The 24,926-nt window shown below is 42.0% G+C and overlaps 1 protein-coding gene across 4 annotated transcripts in view; it reads right to left on the reverse strand.

The window, feature by feature from the left end:
- The window catches only part of PRRG1 (proline rich and Gla domain 1), a 229,482-nt gene that overhangs the window by 152,848 nt on the left and 51,708 nt on the right, over positions 1 to 24,926 (reverse strand). For 3 of the 4 annotated variants that reach the window (XM_089904993.1, XM_089904994.1, XM_089904995.1), the window contains exon 2: positions 5,676 to 5,847. In XM_089904993.1, the coding sequence (XP_089761119.1) occupies positions 5,676 to 5,847 (172 nt within the window). Of the gene's footprint in view, positions 1 to 5,675; positions 5,848 to 24,926 lie in introns of those variants that run through there. The other variant, XM_089905003.1, reaches the window with a different exon arrangement.

Here is a 24,926-nt window from a genome sequence, read left to right on the forward strand (position 1 = left end):
AAGCTGGCTAAAGTGGAGAATTGAAAACTTCATTTTAACATAAAGCTATATGTATATTTATTTATCAGTCTTTTGACTTAAAGCCCGGGGGTCTTCTTTGAGTATGGCTCCATCAATAGATGGTCCCCGTAGTCATTCTTGAATAAACCATATACATAGTAGCAGTAACAGTATTAATAATAACATGTGAACATTTACAATGTGTCATGTACTTTTAGTCCTCCCCATACCTTTTTGAGGTAGCACTTATTATCATCCTCATTGCACATCTGAGGTTAAGAAAGTTGTTTTTTTTGTTTGTTTTTTTGTTTTTTTGCAGTACGCGGGACTCTCACTTCTGCGGCCTCTCCCGTTGCTGAGCACAGGCTCCGGACACACAGGCTCAGCGGCCATGGCTCATGGGCTCAGCCGCTCCGCGGCATGTGGGATCTTCCTGGACCGGGGCACAAACCCGTATCCCCTGCATCGGCAGGCGGACTCTCAACCACTGCGCCACCAGGGAAGCCCTAACACTATACCTTTATAACACTTTTACTCTATAGGGGAACAAAATTCGCCACACCAAAATGTATCTCTTTGACATGCGGATTATTTCAAGCTGAAAACCATCAAGACCCAAAAGACTCAGGAAGAATCTCTGACCTTCCACCTCACTACCTAAAAGAATTTAGACAGAAGTCCTGTTCCCAGAATAGAGCTATCACTAGAGGTATCTAAAGAACACAGGCTAGATGTATTGGGGAAACTCAGCAGGGCCTAGAGATCAGGGTCCACTCTGTTTCTGCATCATCTCTGCAAGGCCCAGCAAACATTTGTTTAGCGAACATTTGCTTTTCCATCTCTGTGTGAATTGCCTTCCTCCCCGTTGAAGTTCCAAACCACTGCCCCCAACATCCTCTTTTGTCTTTAGCTGAAGATGGTATTTAAGGTGAGGGCTTCAGACATTCTGGCAAGTTACTCAGTTTTCCTGGGTCTCTCCCATGTCTACATGCTACTAAATTTTTGTTTGATTTTCTGCTGTCAATCTGTCTCATGTCAGATTAATTCTTAGACCGGCAAGAAGAACTCAGAAGGGTAGAGGAAAAATTTTTCCTCTCTGACGCCTCTTCATTCATTTAGTTGCTTCATGCTCTTCTAATATCACTGTCTCAAATCTTCCATTCTCTCCATTTCTACAGACTGCCTCCTCAGCTAACCAGCTGTTCATGATTTTGTAACGGATTTGCCCTCTATCTCCTTACAAATATCATCAAGTTTTCAGTGCACACATTTTCTAAATTGTAAACAGTGAATGAATGATGGGACTGTGAGCAAATTTTTTCTTTTTGATTTTTTGGGGCATTTTTTGTATACTTTATATTGTATAAATTCTAGAAAATATGATATATAATATATTAATATACAAGAATATATTAACGTATTATAATTCTAGAAATATATTATAAATTCCAGAAAGTATTATGTACGGTATTAAAATAATAAAATAATTTCTTCATAAAATGATTGTGACAGAGATACTGGCTCTTTCAGAAAATAGTTTTTGATCATTTCTGCACAAAAATCCTGTATCGTGTACAGAAATTGCCATCTATTCCTTTATCTTTTGGTTTCTCGCTCCACTTCTCTCCCTCTCTGTATATAGGGATGAAAGGAGCTAAAAAAAAACTGTGTTAAACATTTACTTAGTAAAACAGGAAAGAGGTTAAAGTTCGTTACAATAATACAAAGAACCCCACCAGAGAAACTATGAAAGATCAGCTAAGATATTCTAAGTTAAAAAAAAATTAAAACCCAACTGTAACAATAAAACAAACCATGCACAGTAAGTCCCAAATCTGACGTAGGGAATACTTTTGAAGGGAGAATCAGTAATCAATGGAGAACTTTTCAAGCTTTGGGATTCCTGAATGGATTACACGTAGGCCACTCCCACATGTCAGGGCAGAGAGCCCCAGGAGAGAAAGTTCAAAGCCCAGCCCACCAGCCTCCCTGGGGTTGAAGGACAATCAGCATGAAGGTAGCCCAGCTGCACCAACCCTCAGTGGCAAGCTCTCAGTGCTCCTACCCTCCATATAGGCTGCAGATTACCTTCTTGTATATAAAAGCTACATATCCTATATCTTTTATTGTACAAGAACTACAGACTCCGTATTGCCCTTATAATATAAGAGCAGGCTGCTAAAACTACTGAGAAAAGGGAGCAGAAAGAACATCTTATAGAACACCGCCCTCGTACGCAAATACCAGTCTGTCTATAACTAAAGATGTCACTCTTTACTGTAAGTGGGCCTCACTGCTCCTTTTGGATCAACTGCATAAATACTTTTCTGAGGTAATCTTGATCCTATCAGTATTCTTGTAATATGCAAGAAGTAGCAACTTTCTTTCCCATTAAGAAGAGAAATGTGGACTTAAAAACCGTATCTTTTTTTTTTTCCCTCTTGTAGCCTCGATTAAAAGGAGAGCGTTGCACATACGGTGCCATGTGTTCACCGTACCATTTCCTCTTCTTGGACACACAGAAAGACAACATTCCCAACCTCCCTTGCAGATGGATTGGGAGCATTTCACTGAGTTCTTGCCAATGGAATGTAGACAAAAATGGCACGCCGTTTCCAAGTCCGGCTATAAAAAGCCTGTGTGCAAGCAACTCTCTGGCTCTTTCTCTCCCTATAGCAGAGGTCATGCAAGCCACGTGTTTACATGGCAACATCACAAGATGGTGGGAAGCTGGATCCCTGAGTCACTAAATGGACGAGAGCCCCTGCCAACCCACATCAGACTTTGAGGGAGAAAACCTATACTGAAGTCCAATGTCTTTATCTATAATGACTTAGAATCAAGGTCACAGCCTTTGTGTTTACTTCTCACCTTATGTCTTCTGTAATGCCACTTATTCTTCCTTCAAATATCCTTAATTTAGAATATGAATTTCCAAGTAATTATAGTTCTGGTTACTTTTTATTTTACTATCTTTTGAAAATTCTATTTTTAAAATATTTAAATAGCTTATAGAAAAGTTATATTTGGTAGGCTCACTTTTAATAGCTAGGCCGATTATTTTTATTATAATATCCCACTAGCGAAAACACCATAGGAACTTTTACAGTCACAAAGTTCATTTTATAGTTGTCATATTTGAAATCACATAGAGCTATCAGCTTTGCTATCAGTACAGCTGAGTAGCTCTACTAGATCCAACCCTGCCACAGGAAACAATTTAAGATGCTGGGGAAAAAATACCAAAAATAATATAAAACAAACAGTGACTGGGAGGCATAGGAGAATAAACAAAAACAGTAGATCTTGGAGGGAATTTGAAACTCGGAAGAAGGAACAGAGCACAGTACCAGTTTTCCATCCGTTAGACTGAGGAAGAAACAAAGATATCTCTACCTGGAGTGGCTAAAACTCAGAAAATCTGCAGAATTTCTGGCCTGAAGAAATAGAGGATAGAATCCAGGGCAACCACAGCCACTGGAGAGCAAGGGGGTGACAATGGAAAGGAGACAAGAGAGGGGGGTGCATCGATTTCTCTCTACAAATTTTGCTCAATTCTGCGGCTGACCCCTGAACTGCACAGGTGCTAGGGTAGGCTCAAATTAACACAGCTAAATCTAAGAGAGCTGAAATCTGAGATGTTGCCACCTCCGGAGATTCAGACCATGAAGTCTGAAACCAACCAAATGACATACCCGATTTAAAAACAAACAAACAAGCAAAATATCGAAATCAACTCTTCAGGAGACTAGAGCAGAATCCAGAGTCTCCATGATATAACATTCACAACATCCGGGGAAAAATCCAAAATTATACAACAAAACGGGAGAACGTGGCCCAATTTTTAGGAGAAAAGTTAATCAACAGAGATCAACCCTAAGATGACTCAGTTGTCCAAATTATTAAAGGATATTAAAGGAGCTATTTTAATTATGCTCAGGGGAAGTAAATAAAAATACCCTCACAATGAATATACAGACAGGGACTCTCAGCAAAGAAGTATGAACTATAAATAGAACCCAGTGGAAATTCTAGAACTGAAATCAGATAGAGCTGCAGTCCACCTCTCAATTATGAATTACAAAGTAAAATTAATTTTTTATAACATAGCTGTAAACAAAGAAGAGCAAAGAGCATTGCTCAGCACCCAGCTCTAAGTCGTTACTGACTGACAGTGTACCCTGAGAAAAATTCAGGATGAAAAACAGGATGAGGCACTCTGTGCTTTGGAAAAAACAAGCCCCTTAGATAGTTAGACCCATACATAGAAAAGCACTAAAATCATTAACCTGAGATACCTGTTCTTTGCGAATAGCAGTAATCTTCTACCAAGATGCATGCTTGACTGCATAGATTCCCTAGCCAAAAATCATATATAAACTAGGCTTCTTCCTCTTCCTCTTCCTCTTCAGGGCAGTTCCCTCGGAACTACTGAGAGGCTGTCTCCTGGGCAATAGTCCCCAGTAAGGTCTTGACATGTACACACTGCTATAGTTAAAATGGATACCCAACAAGGACCTGCTGTGTAGCACAGGGAACTCTGCTCAATATTTTGTAACAACCTAATTGGGAAAAAAAATTTGAAAAAGAACAGGTACATGTAATATGTATAACTGAATCGCTCTGTTGTACACCTGAAACCAATACAACATTGTTAATCAACTATACCCCAGTATAAAATAAAAAGTTAAAAACAAACACCAAACTCACAACTCTTATATTGTGCATTTTTCTTCAAGTCGACCTATCAACAAAAGGAGCAACCTGCCCCCATCACCCCCTCCACTTTTCTCCAAATTCCTTTTATGAACTAAGCATTGAGAAGAGCCTGAGGGTGTGGGGAGAAAAATATAAGTAAGGAATAATGGATTCACTTCCCTTCCTTAAAGGAGTTTACGGTCTTAGAAATAATTTTGTGAAGCCAAATCTACTCACCTTTATTATGAGGAATGTAACAGAAATAAAAATATCTTTGTTACAAATGATTTATATATTCTAACTGAACTGAGAGTATTGGAAAATAATCCTTTTTGAGACAATATTAAAGTTCTTTGATAGACATAGCTATTTGTCACATCACTTCTATTTTAACGACAGATCATTTCAATAGGCTTCACATTGCAATTCGAGTAACTCCGTGCCATCTCTAGTCCTCAAACTATTCATTACTCTCACTATCTTTCTTCTTTCTAACCTTATCCTTTTGCAACTTTCTGGCAAAACCCGTTGCCCCTTAAGGCCAGTCTTTCACCATTTCTTCCATTAAGAAATCTTCAGTTTGTGGAGAAAAAAATAAACTTAATTACAAAGTAGTCAGTGGGTGGCAAGCGGAAAAACACGGGAGGCCGATGCTAAAGATGCATAAATGTTACAGGAATCGTAGAGGAAAGGAAGAGAGTTTCAAACCATACTCTCAACAGATGAAATATCTTCCTTAAATTATTACTCATATTCTGGAAATACCCTGTGAAACTATATGAAACGTGTTAAACGCTGTCCTAACATTGTATTTTATGCATTCTGAAAAACCACATTGCTTTAAAGGATGAGGAAAAAAACTACAGTGATGCTTAGAAGATGTACATTGCACCACACTGTCGTTTTCTAACATTTCATACTGTGTTACAGGATCTCTTCATGACATATTTATTATGAAATTGACATTTTAATTTTACCTGATGCCAGGCACTGGCATTTTAATCCTGTCAGGCATCTTCTCTTTTCATGTGATGATCTCAGTGAATGCTCTGCTTTGTTCTCTTCTTTTGTTTTCAATTCCATTTCAAAACATACAGTGTGAATGCTTTTTCTTCCTTTGTTCACAAATATTTCACAGCCCCCCAGTACCTAAAAAGGAGAGTAGATAAAACACATACTGATATTGTAGTGAAGGTAATGTTATTGTAATTTTAAAAGACAACATTCACAAAGCGCAAAAAATTTTTAAAAGAAGAGAAAAGCATTACAAAATAACAAACAAGCAAAAAAGACAACATTTGTTGATAACACGATCCCTCTATCTCTGCCCACTTTCTCCCCTGGCTGATATTTTTAAAAGTCCACAGGAGATCTTCATATGGCTTCTTGGATTTTATTCTTTTTACAATTCTCAGAACAAAGAATAATTGTGCCCCAAGGCTAAAGGAACAATGACATTTCTGCTTACTTTTCTTCAAAAGTGAACTATTGTTTCTGCTGTGTGCATTCACTGCCTTCCTGATTCTCTTCCAGAGCTTCCTACTGTGTAAAATGTTTGTTGCGGGCTGATGTATTGAAATCAAAGATTGCAAATATATTTGGAGTTTTATTTATCTGGTCAGAACAGGGGCAAGACATCATCTTTCTGATGAAACACATGTACTTAGCACTGCTTTTCAAACTAAAGCCTGTGGTTATAAAATGCCTGTAGAAAATAGCTGTGCTGAAGGGTTTCCAAGACCATCCCCACCTTCAGATTCACTAGAAGGACTCACGGGACTCAGCATATAGTGGCACACATGGCTAAGATGTATTACGGCGATACAGTATGGATATACAGCCAGATCACGAGGGAAAAAGACACAAGCAGAATCTAGAGGAATCCACATGCAGGCTTTCTTTTAGTCTCTTCCAGTTACTAAACCAAATTTGGGTCCGTGTGCCCACCGAGCAGCAAAGCCAGTCTACTGACACCAGGTGTGGTAAAGGAAAGTACAGCATTTATTTGCGGGACGCCAAGCAAGGAGAATGGGCAGCTCATGCTCAAAAGACCAGAACTCCTTGGTGGCTTCAGGGGAGGGTTTTTGAAGGCAACATTTGGGGGGAGGGCTGCAGGATGCAAGACTTTCTTCTGATTGGTTGGTGGCGAGGTAACAGGGTGATGTTTCAGTAATCTTAATCAAACTTCTGGTTCCAATCAGTCTCAGGTCTACTTGCTTGTGGTCAGCGTGTAGTCACCCTCCTTCACCTGGGTGGGGAGTCTTAGTTTGTGCAGAACAACTCAAAGATGTACGTCAGATTATTATGTGGATCTCTTGAGGAGGAACTAAGACTCTGTTTTATTGCTGAACTACTGTTTAAGCTGTCATTACTTTTCTTGCTTGATTGCTCCTCCTTTGTTTCTGCATTCCCTCACATCCCCAATGAGCAAATGTTTGAGTCTGCTCTTTGGAACTCACGAAGGGTCTAGGAGACTAAAGCCTTTTTCTACAGACAAGAAACGGGGGACACAGAGGCGCTTTTCCACCAGGGAGGGCCCACACGGTCCTACTTGGTTTCATTCCTCCCATGAGGGGTCACTCAGAGCGCACTCTTCCCCCAGCAACAAAAATGCAGCAACACGTGTGTGATGTTACTGCCCTGGGACGCCCATTAGAGACTTAGCATTTGGGCTTTTCATTGGGGGCTGGCCACGTAGGTCCCCTCTGTCAACCATACATCAAAACTCCCCCCAGAAGGAAAGCAGAGTTCAGCAGGCACTACACTGCACAAACCACTTAGACACAGTGAGTCACCCTTATCAGTTCTGGGACTGGTGGGAACCCTCCCAAAACCCAAGTTCCCAGATGCCAGGCAAGGTCCAACCTTACTAACAGACCATTCTTCCGAAAGCAGTCTCAGGCATGTTATCTTAACTCTTTTCTGCATAGTAGCTAACCAAGCTAGCCTTGCAAATAGAACATTTTTGAACACCAGCAATCTACCTAAAAATAAATGCCCTTTATACTGTAGCCTGCCTACCACAGCAAAGTTACTGTAATAGCAATTTATTTTCTGGTTACAAATATAGATGTTCCAGTGTAATTTATCAGCTTTTCTTTATGAAGGAAATGTAAACTGAAAAGCCACAATAAAAAACAAGTGCTCTTACATTCTTCCGTCCACGGTCTCATTAACCAGCTTGTCAAGGTATTCAATTAACAGGATGTTGGAATTAATCGGAGTTAAAATGTGATTTCTCTCTGATCCTGCTGAAAACTAAAAGCCTATTATGACACGTCTGGCCACTCTAAGTCTCTTGGCAGGCCTGGAGGTTCACGTGTTAATAGGTGAGTTGGAGTTAATGCACATTCCTTGCTGTTCATCTCTACTTTTACTAAAGAAGCCTTTGACATACCTACCAGTTTAACCCAATTTTTTAAATAGTTGTTTTTCCTTTAATATTAAGAATTCGGCTGCTTATCTATAAGCACAACTGTTTTTTCATCCGTTTAGCCTACAAAAGCCTGCTACTCCCTACTTATATACTTTAAACATAGATATCATTGTATTGGACCCATTCTACCTGTGTGGGTAGGTGATCATTATGCTTTTGGGTAAATTATACCTACTCTTAACTCACTGGGATGTATTTTTATCTGGCCCTAAGTAATCCTGTTTTTGTTTTATATATTCAGGGATTCCATGTGGATAAGTTCAGTTGGATAATCAAAATGGTCTTATTTCACTTTGGGGGGGCTTGGTCAGCGCCTGAGCATAGCGTGGTATTAAGAGCACCGACTCTGGTGCCCAGGGAGACTAGGATTTGCATGCTCTCTCTGCCACTTACTGTGTCACCCTGGTTAAGTCTCTTAGCCTCTCCTCAATCGCTAAAATTGTAAAATGGGGGCGGGGGGGGATAATAGCACCTCCTTCTGAGCATTGAAGGGATTAAATAAGTATATAAAACAGTAACTTAAGATACTGTTTATTATTATTCTCATTTCATGGCTGTGGATAATTCAGAGTTGGCTTTAAATGCAAACACTGAATTATACAGCTGGAATTACCAAGGTTAACTTAAAAGGAAAAAGACCGTAGTCCATGTTTACAACCTAGTAAACTTGATAGACTTTCTCAAAAATATATTTCCTTAGTTAAATTTTAAGTAGTTTCTTTGAATTAAAGCAATTGGAATACATATATGCATACACTGAACACCAGGAACAAAAGACATTACAGAAAAATATACTTTAGGAATTATATATCTACAAATGTAGGATAATACAAATAAGTCAGGGAGAGAAATTCCACTTATCTCTCTATTGTTCTAAAATGGGAATGAGACTGATCTTTTTATGCAGTTCTTTCTTAGACAATTGAAGTGTTTGAAAATTGTATCATTCTGCTTATGGTGATGGTTTTGAAAAAGTATACTAATCATGTAAATATTACATGAAGGACTTCCCTGGTGGTCCAGTGGTTAAGGCTCCATGCTCCCGATGCAGGGGCACGGGTTTGATCCCTGGTCGAAGAACTGAGATCCCGCGTGCCACACAGTGCGGCCAAAAATAAAGGGAGTTAAGACTGAAAAAACTGACTTGGTATAATTTGCACCTGGGGTTGAGATGATTCACTTCAGGTTCATTTGTGTCCTTATACTGTTAAATATGAAATATTTTTCATTATTTCTTTTGAAGCAATAGTTTACAATGTTTATAGTTTTTAGGATATTGCTTCAAAGATTAAATGTACCCTGTGGGGCTTCCCTGGTGGCGCAGTGGTTGAGAGTCTGCCTGCCGATGCAGGGGACACGGGTTCGTGCCCCGGTCCGGGAAGATCCCACATGCCGCGGAGCGGCTGGGCCCGTGAGCCATGGCCGCTGAGCCTGCGCGTCCAGAGCCTGTGCTCTGCAACGGGAGAGGCCCGCGTACCACAAGAAAAAAAAAAGTACCCTGTGGAAGTTAAGCATAGACAGCTGACTTGCTTTAGCCAAAGGAATGTGAGGAGAAGTGGCTGATTTCTGGGCTGCAGCTTTAAGAGCGAGTACATGATTTGCCTCGTGACTGTTTTCTTTTTCTTGTTTATCCTATTTTAAGCTTTACTTTTCTTTTTTTCTTTTTAATATTTCTTTTATCTATTTATTTATTTGGCTGCACCGGGCCTTAGTGCAGTGCGGCACATGGGATCCTCCTTGTGGCGGGCGGGATCTTTAGTTGCAGCATGCGTGAGGGATCTTTAGTTGCAGCATGCGTGCGGGCTCTTAGTTGCAGCGTGTGGGATCAAACCCGGGCCCCCTGCATTGGGAGCCCGGAGTCTTATCCACTGGACCCCCAGGGAAGTCCCTCGTGACCTTCTTCATGTGCCACGGTTACAACATGGCAACCCTCCAGATGCTGGCTGCCCTTCCAGCCCAAGTCGGCCAGAGAAGAGAGCTATGGAGGAGGGACCCAGCTTCACCAGGACAGACTGGTTATGTGAGCAAGGAATAAGCCCTTGTTATCATACATTCTTACAATGCTGGGCTTCCCTGCACAAGACGTTGCCTATTCTGACTGACACGGTCTGTACGTTATGTTGGAATGATTTAAAATTTGTTTGTGCTAGTTTCTACTGTTTACATTTCTAGATGCTAAAAGGCCACATTTTCAGGTCATTAAAGTAATTCTTTGCTATTCTTTCACTCTCCTACCATTTCATTCAGGAACTCTCGGTCAGTCAGAGAAGACAAGGAGGTACTATGAATGCAGATGGGATGTGGCCTATGGGGAACTATTTCACCCCCAATCCATGGCGTCTGTCTTCTCCCCTAGTTATGGCCACCAGGCACGTGGTACATACTGGGTGAAGGACGGGAAGTGTGAGAAGTAAGAGACCCAGGGCAGGGCAAACAGCCACCACAACAGCAATAAGAATTTTCATACTTGCTGTGCGCCTGTTCTATGTGAGGCGTGGTTGTAAGCACTTGCCACTTATGAACCATTCAGCCCTTAAAGTCACCCAGTGAGGTAAGAACTATTATATCTGTATGTTGCAGATGAGACGCTGAGGCGCTAAGTGACTTGCCCAAGCTTACAGAGTTTGGAAATGGCAGAGCTGGGGGGCAGGCAGCTCTCAAGGAACAAGTTTCAGGAGTTGCTACTTGGGTATGTCAAAACTTGAAGACAAAACATCAAGAAAAGCCATTTCTTTTGGTCATGGAGCTTCCAGGCCAACCAAAAAACAAAACAGAGGAAAACAAAAGCCAAAGCATACCGTCTCAGTGAAAAGGGAGTCAATCAGCATTTAGCAAAGAAAGAAAAAGAGGACAAAAGCCTCAATTCCTTTAACACGGCCCACGCCTCTCTTTATGAAGCCAAGCTGATGTCTGAGTTCAACCGTGTCCTTGACCTTTTCCACTCCCTCCGCCTCCAGCACTTACTCACAATAAATTCTTTCACTCTCTGATGGTCTGGGCAACTTGCCAGCCCCACATCCAAGTTCAATCAAAGGAGAAGCTCACTGTAGAGAGCCAGGGCTCACTGTTGCTGTTTAGACCCTTACTTTTCTTCAGCACCAGCCATCTAGCAGCCAAATTGGTAACAGGGCCCTCCACACCCTGGGTCGTGAGTGAAAAGCTGACAGACCTGAAGGGCTTCAGTTGAACGACTTAGGAATACCTTCAGCTCAGGTTGGAACCGTGACGTGATCACTCTTTCCTCCGTGGCTTTCACCAGGACCAGAGAAACGCTGAACTTGATCAGAATCTCTTGGGGAATGTTTTTCAAATTTTAAATATTCTTTCCCCTGGGCACTAAGTATAGCCCTAGATTACTGAAGTTGGAAAATGTTCCCAGAGGTTCCGGGCAACAAAAACTCCCGTTCTAGAGGAAATGTTCAAATATGATGTTAAGGAACTGCGTCTTGCGTATAAATTTCTAGAGGAAATAATTCTGTGCTCACGTCTTCTCAGAAAATCACTAACACGGTGTTATGCATGAAAGGTAACTGAGAGTGTCCGTGATATTTTAACCTTACACCCTTACCTCCTGCAGATAATGTGTCTCTTTCCGTTTCTTGTGCAGTGTGATGGCTAAACAGAAGGGGACCCCAACCAGGGAGCAAACCCCTTTCCTTTCTCTCCATTATCTTGAGAGCAGCCTAATCTTCAGAAAGGGGAACCTCTTGGAATCCCTTTGAAATCACTGTTGGACTCCTTCCAGCCTGCATCAGAATCACCTGGAGGGCATGTTAAAACACGGACACCTGGGCCCTAGCCCTAGCGTTTCTGAGTCAATAGGTCGGGAATGGGGCCCAAGAACTGACGCTTCTAACAAGTTCCCAGGTGACGCTGATTGGTCTAGGACTCACACTTGGAGAACCACCGCCTTTGACCTATCCTAGCTCCAGAGAGGAGTTACTGCGGCAGTTTCAGAATCATCACCCACATGTCCCTTGTCACAATTCACATCTATCTGGTGGGCCTCAGTTCCGTGGGATCCTCCCACCTCCACTTCCCGGGTGCACCGTTTTTCTTTTTATTTTATTTTTTTATTTATTTTGCTGTACGCGGGCCTCTCCCGTTGCGGAGCACAGGCTCCGGACGCGCAGGCTCAGCGGCCAGGGCTCACGGGCCCAGCCGCTCCGCGGCATGTGGGATCTTCCCGGACCGGGGCACGAACCCGCGTCCCCTGCATCGGCAGGCGGACTCCCAACCACTGCGCCACCAGGGAAGCCCCCGGGTGCACCGTTTTGATAATTATGCTCCCGTGCTGGAGTTTTCTAAGCCCTGTGCACATCCTCCTACCCGTTTCCCCTGCCTGGGAAATCAGAGACTTGGAGACATACTGTTGACATCGAATTTTGGTATTTACTGAACACTCTGCTGGTAGGAAGGAATGAAGCTACTGAGTACCAGCCAGAAGCCGGAGGACTCTCACAAATCAGTTCTCACCAAATGAGTCTACTTTTTAAGTCCAGCCCAAGATTCTGCCCACCCATTTTACCACCTTCGCAGGCATCATTTGGGGAGCTGCAGGGCAGGGAGACCCTCATACTCACAAGTAAAAACACCTCAAGTGCCTGACAGTAAACATTTTGAAGCGAGATTCAAATATACATTTTCAAAAGCAGGAGGAGTGTGACAGGCAGAATTCTTAAAGGTGACTCCCCCAAGAGTCCCCTTTCCTGCTTATTCAACCCAGTACTAAGCTAGGTGCTGCTGTGAAGGGGCTTTGCAGATGTAATTAATCTGTTTCTTACAGTTTATTACAATTACCAGTTCATCAATAACTGATGAACAGCGATTAATCAGTTAACCTTATAATAGGGAGAATATTCTGGGTTATCTATGTGGGCCCTTTAGAAACAAATGAATCCAGAGAAACAAAAGAGGAAGGCTGAAAAGTGAGTCAGAGAGATGCAGCAGCAGAGGAGAATGGAGGAGAGATGCTAGGGAGGAACAGGTCAGGGAGATTCCAATTGGGAGAGGAAGTCGACCACCTCTTGCTGGCTTTGAAGGTAAAAAGGGACCACAAACCAAGGAATGTGGGCAGCTTCCAGGAGCTGTAAACGACTCCCAGACAACAGCCGGCAAGGAAATGGGGGCGTCAGTCCTAAAGCAGCATGGAACTGAATCCCGCTAAAAACCTGAATGTGCCTAGCAGGGGAATAGCTCTCAGAGCCTCCACGTAAGTGCCCAGGCCAGCCAATGCCTTGATTTCAGCTTTGTGGGACCCAGAGTAGAAAAACCCGCTGATCCAACCCATATTTTTGACCTGCAGAAACGTGAGATGATAAATTTGTGTTGTTTTGAGCTGCTAAAAGCTTGTGGGCAGCTGCTAGGTCAGCAACAGAAAACTAATACAGGGAATAAGAGAAATCAAGGTGAAAGATATATTAAAAAAGATATTCAAGAATATATTTTGAAACAAGGGAAAGTCACAGATTAACAAGGCAAATAGAAGGGGAGCCACAGTCTTCATTAAGAAAAGGATGATTTTGAATATACGTAAAGGCTTCACAGAGTTCATTCAAGAGAGTAAAGCATTAAGGATCCTGTTTTTCTTTCTTTTTTTTTTTTTTTTTTTTTTTTTTGATGTGGACCATTTTAAAAGTCTTTATTGAGGGCTTCCCTGGTGGCGCAGTGGTTAAGAATCCGCCCACCAGTGCAGGAGACACGGGTTCCAGCCCTGGTCCGGGAAGATCCCACATGCCGCGGAGTGGCTAGGCCCGTGAGCCATGGCCGATGAGCCTGCACGTCCGGAGCCTGTGCTCCGCAATGGGAGAGGCCACAACAGTGAGAGGCCCGCGTATCCCCCCCCCAAAAAAACAAAAAAACCCCCAAAATAACCAAAAAACCCTAGCAGATACATTGTCCATAAACTGAAATGAAAAAAACAAATAAATAAAGATATAGTTACTGAGCCTCTCCTCTGTGTACAGTGACCATAAATCTAATCATTAACACTTTGCACAGCGAAGGGAGTGCCGTTAATAATCACACCAGGACCTCAGGCATAACTGGAACGGTCCTGGCAAACCATTAATGGATGCTCAACCTGGCTATATTCCAAGTGCTATTCCAGGGGCTTGGACTAGAGCAGTGAATATCATATCAAGGTAAAAATCAATGCCTTCTTGGAGCTTACGTTGTACACAGTAGGAAAGACAGATGATACAACCATCAAGAAAGATAATCTAGAATGTTAAATGATGACAGAGGGCTATGGGACAATGAAAGCAGAGATGAGAAAAGTTAGGTATATATGTGTGAGTGCGGTGTCTGGAGGGTGCTAATTAAAATGTAGCAGTCAGGGTAAGCCTCCGTGAGAAGATGACTTCTAAGCAGAGATTTGTGGAAGATGAGGGAGGGTGCCTTGAGGAAATCTGGGGGAAGAGAATTCCAGGCAGAAGAGACAGCAAATGCAAGGGACCAGAGGAGGGTATGGGCTTGGTGTGTCCTAGGCCCAGCAAGAAGACCAGTGTGGTCCAAGTGGATGGAGCGAGGGGGGTGGAGAATAATAGAAGAGGCTGGAGAGGTAAGAGGCGGGCATGGGTCCGATCGAGGAGGGCTTTGGGAGCCATTGTGAAGACTCTGTCTTTCCTCTGAGTGAAATGAGAACCCAGGGGAACGTGCGAAGCCGTGGAGTGACATGATCTGATTCCGGTTTCAACAGGGTCCCTCGGCCTGCTGTGTGGGCGCCAGGACGAAGGCAGTAAGACTAGTGTCTTATACAAAGTAACAAACCTCATAAGCCCTCATAGGCCCTGGCACGTGTGGCCCCTCCCTCGGCCCCCACAAGCCATCAGCTCCCATTGGAGGCCCCCTCCTGCCAGTTCATCATGCTGTGAACAGAAAGCTACAGCTCTCTGACAACTGGCAAGGCTCAGTATCAGACATGAACCAAAGCTACAAATACGTTTGTAAAATATAAATGAAGAACAAACATGGTTAACCACCCTGATAACTGATCCTCATGGGGGATACCTGCTCTTGAAATTAACATTTCCCTAGAATCGCAATGCAAAATATGTAAGCATCCCAGGGTATGTGCTAAGCCAAGCAGAAAACATTATGACTGAATCTTTCTTTTGTTTCAGCGAGAAGGAGAAGCGTGACCTCTCATTCAGCCTCTCACACGGTGACAGAAGCTGCTCGAAGCCGCCCACAGCCAGGGGAAACACAAGAAACATAGCTATTAACTCTAACTTAATTTGCTGTTGACAAGGAGGAAGATTTTTCCTGAAACGTGAAGTTCTGAGACAGAAGCGAAATTAAGATCTGTCAGGATCCTGCCGCCATCCCCTCCTGCACTGTGATGGAAATGGAGCCCTGGATGCTACCCTATCATGCAGGTGTGGAAAAATGATCCTCACTTCTCGGGCGAGAAAAGAAGAAAAAAAAAAAAGCTAAACAAATTCAGGCAGAAAAGAAGTTAATAAACAATCATTTCAAACGTTTGGCTTGTATCCAATGCTCACAGCATTCCACATTTTCTGCTGTACTCATTTTCCTCACTGTTCTAAATAATGACCACCATAGAATTCTCTGGTTTCCTGAACCGAGAGCCATGCGTCTGAGAAGCTTTATTTCAAAGGCAGCTTTTGTCTTTTGTCCTGCAGTCATTCAACTATAAAAATCATCCTGTCCTTTTTCTGTAGTAAGAACCTGCAACCTCTGGGCAGGGGGTATATGGGAAAAGTCTGTACCTTCCTCAATTTTTCTGCGAACCTAAAACTGCTCTAAAAAAATGGTCTTAAAAGAAAAATCCTCACACAATCCAAAAAGAAGACTATGCATCCACCAACTACAACTCAACCCTACAATATTTCCCTGGGCCTTTTCAATCAAAGAGTCACATTTTATCCACACTTTCACATTTTGGGGCACAGAGTATCATGTTGATTCTAAATTTCTACAAGGCACAGTAAAGGGTGTCAACCAAAAAAATAATAATAATGCAGGAGGCTGCAGATAAGAAAAGTGTTTATCTGGGATCCTAAGAATTGCAATTTGGGAGACCCCCACATTCGGGTAACCCCTAAAGAATGCTCTGGGGAAGAGAAAGAGTCAGGGGCTTATAGAGACAAAAAGCCACATGATGGTTGGTTAAAAGTTGCCTGGAGAGAGAGAACGGTGACTGACTCTGACTTGAGTCAGAAAATATCTGTCCTTAAGGAACACAAGTTGTTTTAGGGTAGGGGTCCGATAATAGATAGACTGTCACGAGTTACTTTAGGGTCACGGTCAGATAAGTATCTTGAGTTTCTGGCCGGTGTTCTGGGGGGCTTCATCAGGTCCAAAGATCAGATTCCATCCAGGCTGAGACATGCATAAGTCACACTTCCTTAATGGCCTCCCAGCTCCATTTTAGAGAGCTCTCTTAGCAATAGTGACTCCATCTTGATTTTCATTTCACTTAAGGTCCTAGAAGTTGTTATCCATTTGGTTTAGAAGACCGTTTTGTGTGTGTGTGTGTGTGTGTGTGTGTGTGTGTGTGTGAGAGAGACCTAAGTAAATGATTCACAGGTTTTGATGTAAGGAGTGTTCCATTCATTTAACAAATATTTATTGAGTACATTCTTGTGGAGGGGCAGGCAATTAGCTTGAAGCATAATAACCTGATTGTTGGTTGATAGTGTCTATCATCTATCTATTGCTTGATCAATCATTATCAATCTATCTACTTTAGAGTGTGAAAGATGCTACAGAAAGGAGACAACGAAAGCGGAATAAGAAATTTCAGGAGTGTGTACAGATATGGACTTCATATTCAAAGGAGAGGAGAGGACAGGGAGCGCCTTACGGAGAAGGTGAATTTTACTTTTTCTTTCTTCTTCACTGAAGTATAGTTGACTTACAATGTTTTGTTAGTTTCTGCTGTACAGCAAAGTGATTCAGTTATACATAGACATTTTTAAACTACTCTTTTCCATTACAGTTTATCTCAGGATATTGAATATAGTTTCCGTGTAAATGTCAATTTTGAGAAAAACTTCTGAAAGGGGAAGAAGCAAGCAATGTGGATGTTTGGAGGAAGAAGGCTCCAGGCAGGGGGACCAGTGCAGAGACCAGGGAACGACAGAATTGTCTGAGGAATGGTGAGAAGGCCAGCACGGCAGAAGCTCAGGGCAAGTGTGTGGGGACAGGGGCCCAAGGCTAATGGTATAGATGTCACAGCATGGACAGATCTAGGTTTCATGGGGCCTGAATCTTGCACAATTAAAAGAAAGAATTGGAAGGGACCTTCAAGATGGTGGAGGAGTAAGACATGGAGATCACCTTCCTCCCCACAAATACATCAAAAATACATCTGTGTGTGGACCAGCTCCTACAGAACACCTACTGAATGTGGGCAGAAGACCTCAGACTTCCCAAAAGATGCCCACAGGTGACCTACACGGAGAGGTGGGGCTAATACAAAGCTGAACCCCAGGAGCTGTGCAAACAAAGACGAGAAAGGGAAATCTCTCCCAGCAGCCTCAGAAGTAGCGGATTAAATCTCCACAATCAACTTGATGTACCCTGCATATGTGGAATACCTGAATAGACGAGTCATCCCCAGACTGAGGCAGTAGGCGTTGGGAGCAACTGCAGACTTCAGGTTTGCTTTCTGCATCTAATTTGTTTCTGGTTTTATGTTTACTGTATTTAGTATGTAGAGCTTATTATCATTGGTACATTTGTTTATTGCTTTTGTTGCTCTCTTCCTTTTATATATATATTTTTTTCCTTTTTCTCTTTTTGTGAGTATGTAAGTGTATGCTTCTTTGTGTGATTTTGTCTGTATAGCTTTGCTTTTACCATTTGTCCTAGGGTTCTGTCTGTCCTTTTTTTTTTTTCTTAGTATAGTTTTTAGCGCTTGTTATCATTGGTGGATTTCTTTTTTGGTTTGGTTGTTCACATCAACTATCTTTTCTGACAACAACGCTACGAGACTAGATATCAACTCCAGGAAAAATACAAACACATGGAGGCTAAAAAATACGCTACTGAATGACCAAGAGATCATGAAGAAACCAAAGAGGAAATCAAAAAATACCTAGAAACAAATGACAATGGAGACACGACGACCCAAAACCTATGCGATGCAGCAAAAGCAGTTCTAAGAGGGAAGTATATAGCAATAAAATCCTACCTTAAGAAACAGGAAACATCTCAAATAAACAACCTAACCTTGTACCTAAAGCAATTAGAGAAAGAAGAACAAAAGAAACCCAAAGTTAGCAGAAGGAAAGAAATCATAAAGATCAGATCAGAAATCAATGAAAAAGAAATGAAGGAAACGATAGCAAAGATCAGTAAAACTAAAAGCTGCTTCTTTGAGAAGATACACAAAATTGACAAACCATTAACAAGACTCAACAACAGAAAAAGGGAGAAGACTCAAATCAATGGAATTAGAAATGAAAAAGGAGAAGTAACAACCGACACTGGAGAAATACAAAGGATCATGAGAGATTACTACAAGCAACTCTATGCCAATAAAATGGACAACCTGGAAGAAATGGACAAATTCTTAGAAATGCACAACCTTCTGAGACGGAACCAAGAAGAAACAGAAAATATAAACAAACCAATCACAAGCACTCAAATTGAAACTGTGATTAAAAATCTTCCAACAAACAGAAGCCCAGGACCGGATGGCTTCACAGGCGAATTCTATCAAACATTTAGAGAAGAGCTAACACCTATCCTTCTCAAACTCTTCCAAAATATTCAGAGGGAGGAACACACCCAAACTCATTCTATGAGGCCACCATCACTCTGATACCAAAACCAGACAAAGATGTCACAAAGAAAGGAAACTACAGGCCAATATCACTGATGAACACAGATGCAAAGATCCTCAACAAAATACTAGCAAACAGAATCCAACAGCACATTAAAAGGATCATACACCATGATCAAGTGGGGTTTATCCCAGGAATGCAAGGATACTTCAATATATGCAAATCAATCAACGTGATACACCATATTAACAAACTGAAGGAGAAAAACCATATGATCATCTCAATAGATGCAGAGAAAGCTTTCGAAAAAATTCAACACCCATTTATGATAAAAACCCTGCAGAAAGTAGGCATAGAAGGAACTTTCCTCAACATAATAAAGGCCATATATGACAAACCCACAGCCAACATCGTCCTCAATGGTGAAAAACTGAAAGCATTTCCACTAAGATCAGGAACAAGACAAGGTTTCCCACTCTCACCACTATTATTCAACATAGTTTTGGAATTTTTAGCCACACCAATCAGAGAAGAAAAAGAAATAAAAGGAATCCAAATCGGAAAACAAGAAGCAAAGCTGTCACTGTTTGCAGATGACATGATACTATACAGAGAAACCTAAAGATGCTACCAGAAAGCTACTAAAGCTAAACCATGAATTTGGTAAAGTAGCAGGATATAAAATTAATGCACAGAAGTCTCCTGCATTCCTATTCACAAATGCTGAAAAATCTGAAAGAGAAATTAAGGAAACACTCCCATTTACCACTGCAATGAAAAGAATAAAATACATAGGAATAAACCTACCTAAGTAGACAATAGGCATGTAGGCAGAAAACTATAAGACTCTGATGAAAGAAATTAAAGATGATACAAGCAGATGGAGAGATACACTATGTTCTTGGATTGGAAGAATCAACACTGTGAAAATGACTCTACTACCCAAAGCAATCTACAGATTCAATGCAATCCCTATCAAACTATTAATGGCATTTTTCACAGAACTAGAACAAAAAATTCCACAATTTGTATGGAAACACATAAGACCCCGAATAGGCAAAGCATCTTGAAAAAGAAAAACGGAGCTGGAGGCATCAGGCTCCCTGACTTCAGACTATACTACAGAGCTACAGTAATCAAGACGGTATGGTACTGGCACAAAAACAGAAATACAGATCAATGGAACAGGATAGAAAGCCCAGAGATAAACCCATACACATATGGTCACCTTATCTTTGATAAAGGAGGCAAGAATATACAGTGGAGAAAAGACAGCCTCTTCAATAGGTGGTGCTGGGAAAACTAGACAGCTGCATGTAAAAGAATGAAATGAGAACACTCCCTAACACCATACACGACAATAAACTCTAAATGGATTAAAGACCTAAATGTAAGGCCAGACACTATCAAACTCTTAGAGGAAAATGTAGGCAGGACACTCTATGACATAAATCACAGCAGGATCCTTTCTGACCTGCCTCCTAGAGAAATGGAAATAAAAACACAAATAAACAAAGGGTACCTAATGAGACTTAAAAGCTTTTGCATAGTAAAGGGAACTATAAACAAGACAAAAAGACAACCCTCCGAATGGGAGAAAATATTTGCAAACGAAGCAACTGACAAAGGATTAATCTCCAAAATATGCAAGCAACTCATGAAGCTCAATATCAAAAAAACAAACAACCCAGTCCAAAAATGGGCAGAAGACCTAAATAGACATTTCTCCAAAGAAGACATACAGATGGCCGACAAACACAGGACGCTCAAGATCACTAATCATTAGAGAAATGCAAATCAAAACCACAATGAGGTATCACCTCAAACCAGTCAGAATGGCCATCATCAAAAAGTCTACAAATAATAAATGCTGGAGAGCATGTGGAGAAAAGGGAACCCTCTTGTACTCTTGGTGGGAATGTACATTGATACAGCCACTATGGAGAACAGTATGGAGGTTCCTTAAAAAACTAAAAACAGAACGACCATATGACCCAGCAATCCCACTACTGGGCATATACCCTGAGAAAACCATAATTCAAAAAGAGTCATGTACCACAATGTTCACTGCAGCTCTATCTACAATAGCCAGGACATGGAAGCAACCTAAGTGTCCATCGACAGACGAATGGATAAAGACGATGTGGCACATACATACAATGGAATATTACTCAGTCATAAAGAGAAACAAAATCGAATTCTTTGTAGTGAGGTGGGTGGACCTAGAGTCTGTCATACAGAGTGAAGTAAGTCAGAAAGAGAACAACAAATACCGTATGCTAACACATATATATGGAATCTAAAAAAAAAAACCAAAATGGTTCTGAAGAACCTAGGGGCAGGAGAGGAATAAAGACACAGATGGTGAGAATGGACTTGAGGACTTGGGGAGGGGGAAGGGTAAGCTGGGACAAAGTGAGAGAGTGGCATGGGCATGTATACACTACCAATCGTAAAATAGATAGCTAGTGGGAAGCTGCCGCATAGCACGGGGAGATCAGCTCGGTGCTTTGTGACCACCTAGAGGGGTGGGATAGGGAGGGTGGGAGGAAGGGAGACGCAAGAGGGAGGAGATATGGGGATATATGTATATGTAGAGCTGATTCACTTTGTTATAAAGGAGAAACTAAGACACCATTGTAAAGCAATCATACACCAATAAGGGTGTTAGCAAAAAAAAGAATTCAAAGGCACAAATACAAAATTAGGCACAAAATCAAAGATTTATGTAGAATGACAAAGGAAACTGCAGTATATTACCACCCCTAACATCCGACAAACACCACACACATTGAGAATCCTGAAGTATGGGGTGGCGTTTACGGCTGCAGTTTCATGTATGTTCCTGATAGGAGAGAACTTCTGTTTCGACAAGCATTGATGTGAGTAAACCACTCTGCCTACAATTTTATATGCTAGTGCTTAGAAGAGTTTCCCATGGTCTAGCTTCTGGCACCATGCATTTCGATAATTGTTTCTCTGCCAGTCCGTCCCTTCTTCCCGGTGCCAGGAGCCAGAGCACATGGTTATGTTACCAAACAGCCTTTGGCCTTGCATCCTCATGTCTTAACACAGGTGAGTCAGCACAGCGGACATGAGGAGAATTTCTGGAAGCCATTTCGTACGTGGGAAAGCTAGCAGTAGCTTACCTCTAGGTAGGACTGTGAAGCACTGAAATACAGCGCAGAAGTCCAAACTAAATATATCCTCAACTCAGTATCCTCGTGGCTAGATTCCAAACACCCACCTGGTTACTCTAATGACAAACCCCCTCTAGGGCAAAGACCCAGGTGCTTGTGGCGGGGGCCAGGGAGCTCACGCATAACACTCTGTAGGGGACGGTACGGATTCTGGTAAATGCAATGGACAGCCTTTGATAGTTTCGAGTATAGGAGGGACGTGATCTGACGTACTGAATTTTATCACTTTTTCCGCACGTTTTATCACTGGGGTTATCGGGATTATCCTTGTAGAAATTGTATTAGAATACCTGTCTGGCAAGTGGCAGTTCAGGCATAGTTGTCATTGCCTGCACAGAGGAACTTGTTCAGGAAAGTTCTCATTTTCCTCCCTTTAGGCGAGTTCTGTGCATTATCCGTACTACGCATGTTGAGTCTAATTGCTTTTTCAAGTGCCTTCCAAAAGATTATATGATGATTTGGTACTGGAACAAAAAGTTAAGGTGCAACAGAAAGTCAGGGAAACACAGCAGCAGCGTAAAAATTGGATACTAGTGAAATGAATGTTCATCGTTGGAGGAATGACTGAAAGTCCATAACTTCTTGCAAAGCAATTACCAAGTAAGTGCTTTAAAAATGTATCAATGAGTAGATGGACTTGGGTTTTCTTTTGTTCATGATATACATCCGAAAGGATTGCCTACCATTCCATCAAGCAATGAATGAATCTGCATGCAGTAAAAAGTGTCAAGTATCCTGGAATTGTGAAGTATCTTCAAAGCAGGCAGATTCTGGTGAGACTAAGTGATGTTTTGCACAAGATTATTATTAAGGCAAAGCGTCATAGTTTACTTCAAGGCAATGTCCCTTACTTTACTTACTTATACATAAAATAAGGCTGCTTCCTACAATTGATGGCATCTTAGATTCAATAACATATGCTAAGTTTAATAAGATCACTCTCGCTGCTTAGTTTTAAATAGACCCTAATGGGCCAAGGTTAGAAGCAGGGAGGCCATTTACCAGATGATTATGGTGATCCAGGTATCTTGGACGGGGTGGCAACAGTACAGGTAGTGAGAAGTGGTCAGACTATGGATGTGTTTTGAAGGTAAAGCAAACAGGATTGGATATAGGGTATGAAGGAAAGAAACATGAGAAAGGATTACTTCAAGGCTTTTGATTTCAGCAACTGGAGAAATGACAGAGATGCGCCCAGCAGAGATGGGCGCATGGAACTTGGTAGAAGAGATAGTAGGGACAACATGAGAAGTTCACTCTTGAGCAACGTATGTCTGAGATGTCTGTTAACAGACGGGAAGGCAGAATGCGTGGGGGTCCAGGTCCTGGCAGGTCAGTAGGTGAGGTGACGGAGTCTGTGATGCCCTCCTCTGATTCCTACCACTTTCTCGGTACGGTAAGAAGCAGGTCACTAGCTGGTTGTAGGGGTCGGGGAGCAAGTGTTAGAAGCTTGAAGAGAGATAATAAAGTATGAAATAGTCATCTAGGACTTTGCTACTCGAGGGTCACCAGTGTTGTACCTTACCTGGAGGCCTGTTTAGAAACACAGGCTCTCATACTCAATGGCAAGATCAGAAAGTGTATTTATCAAGACCCCCGGGTGATTGACAGCACACTCAAGTCTGAGATATACTTTCGGGAGAGTGACAAGATTGGGGAAGAACAGTCTGATGGCCCAGCTGCACTAAGGGCCCACGTGAGGTTTGCACTATGAATTTCAAGAGAGACCCGTCTGCATGGCGGTGAGTTTTACTCCAGCCAAAGGCACTAGCAGGGTACAGCTGCAGGGCAGGCAGAGAGCTGGCTGTGACTAGGGTTCTGGTTGTTTCAAGGAAGTAAGTTTGAATGAGACTGAGTCCAGGGAGGCAAGTATATGAGGAAATAAAATAGATATAGGCATGGTGGGGACACAATTTTTTTTTTTTTTTTTACTGATACAACTGAATTTTTCCTGATAGAAATCAATATTTTTTACATAATATGAAACATTTAGAGAACCCTGATTTACATGAGATTAGCTAAAGCACTACTTCACCCAGGGGTATTTATTTTTAGTGGGTGACTTGTGAAAGCTGACATATTAGTAAGATGCAGAAAAATGAATGTTTAATGGTATAACGTGAGGAGCTCTGGTCAGTTGGGACTAAGGAACTTCCTGGTGTATACTGAAATTGCATCTCAAATTTAACAGAGTCCTTCACTGAGGTAGTGTCTTGATGTCTGTCACAGAATCCTTAGAAGATTAATTCTCGAGGTAGAATTTCAAGCATGAATCTTGCCAGTGAAAAGTTTTGCCTCCAAAACTTTTAGGGCCTGCCTGTATGAGGCAATGTTATGAAATGAGCCCCCCCAGGGCTTGGGAGCATCCCCGGGGTTCCTGCAGCAACACTCAAAACGAGACTGAGACACCGGACAAAGGTCATGACTCCTGTTCTTCCTTTGACCGTCCATTCAGCAGCCTCTGAGCCACGGGCACAGTGGAAACGTCTAAATTAATAGGACCACAGGGTCAAGCATTGTAGAGTAGAAAGAGACTCTACAGATCTTCAGTTTCAATGTCTCCTCCAGTCTACAGACACATGTTCATCCAGCTGTGTGTACATTTCCATTATTGGGGAAGACATTCTTGCCCAAGTCAGCTAATTCCATAGCTGGGCTGTTCTCATTCCTTTTTTATATTGTCTCCGTATCCGTCTCCTAAAGCTGCCTCCATGGTCTCAGTTCTGCCAAATGGAGCAAAAGAGAATCTCCCAGACTCATTTCAAAATGTTCAAAACCTCATTTCAAAAATGATAAGGCTGGGCTTCCCTGGTGGCGCAGTGGTTGAGAGTCCGC

Source organism: Delphinapterus leucas, chromosome X (genome assembly GCF_059928025.1).
Source record: "Delphinapterus leucas isolate spDelLeu-1000000601 "Yukka" chromosome X, BTC_Dleu_Yukka2, whole genome shotgun sequence".
Taxonomy (NCBI): Eukaryota; Metazoa; Chordata; class Mammalia; order Artiodactyla; family Monodontidae; genus Delphinapterus; species Delphinapterus leucas.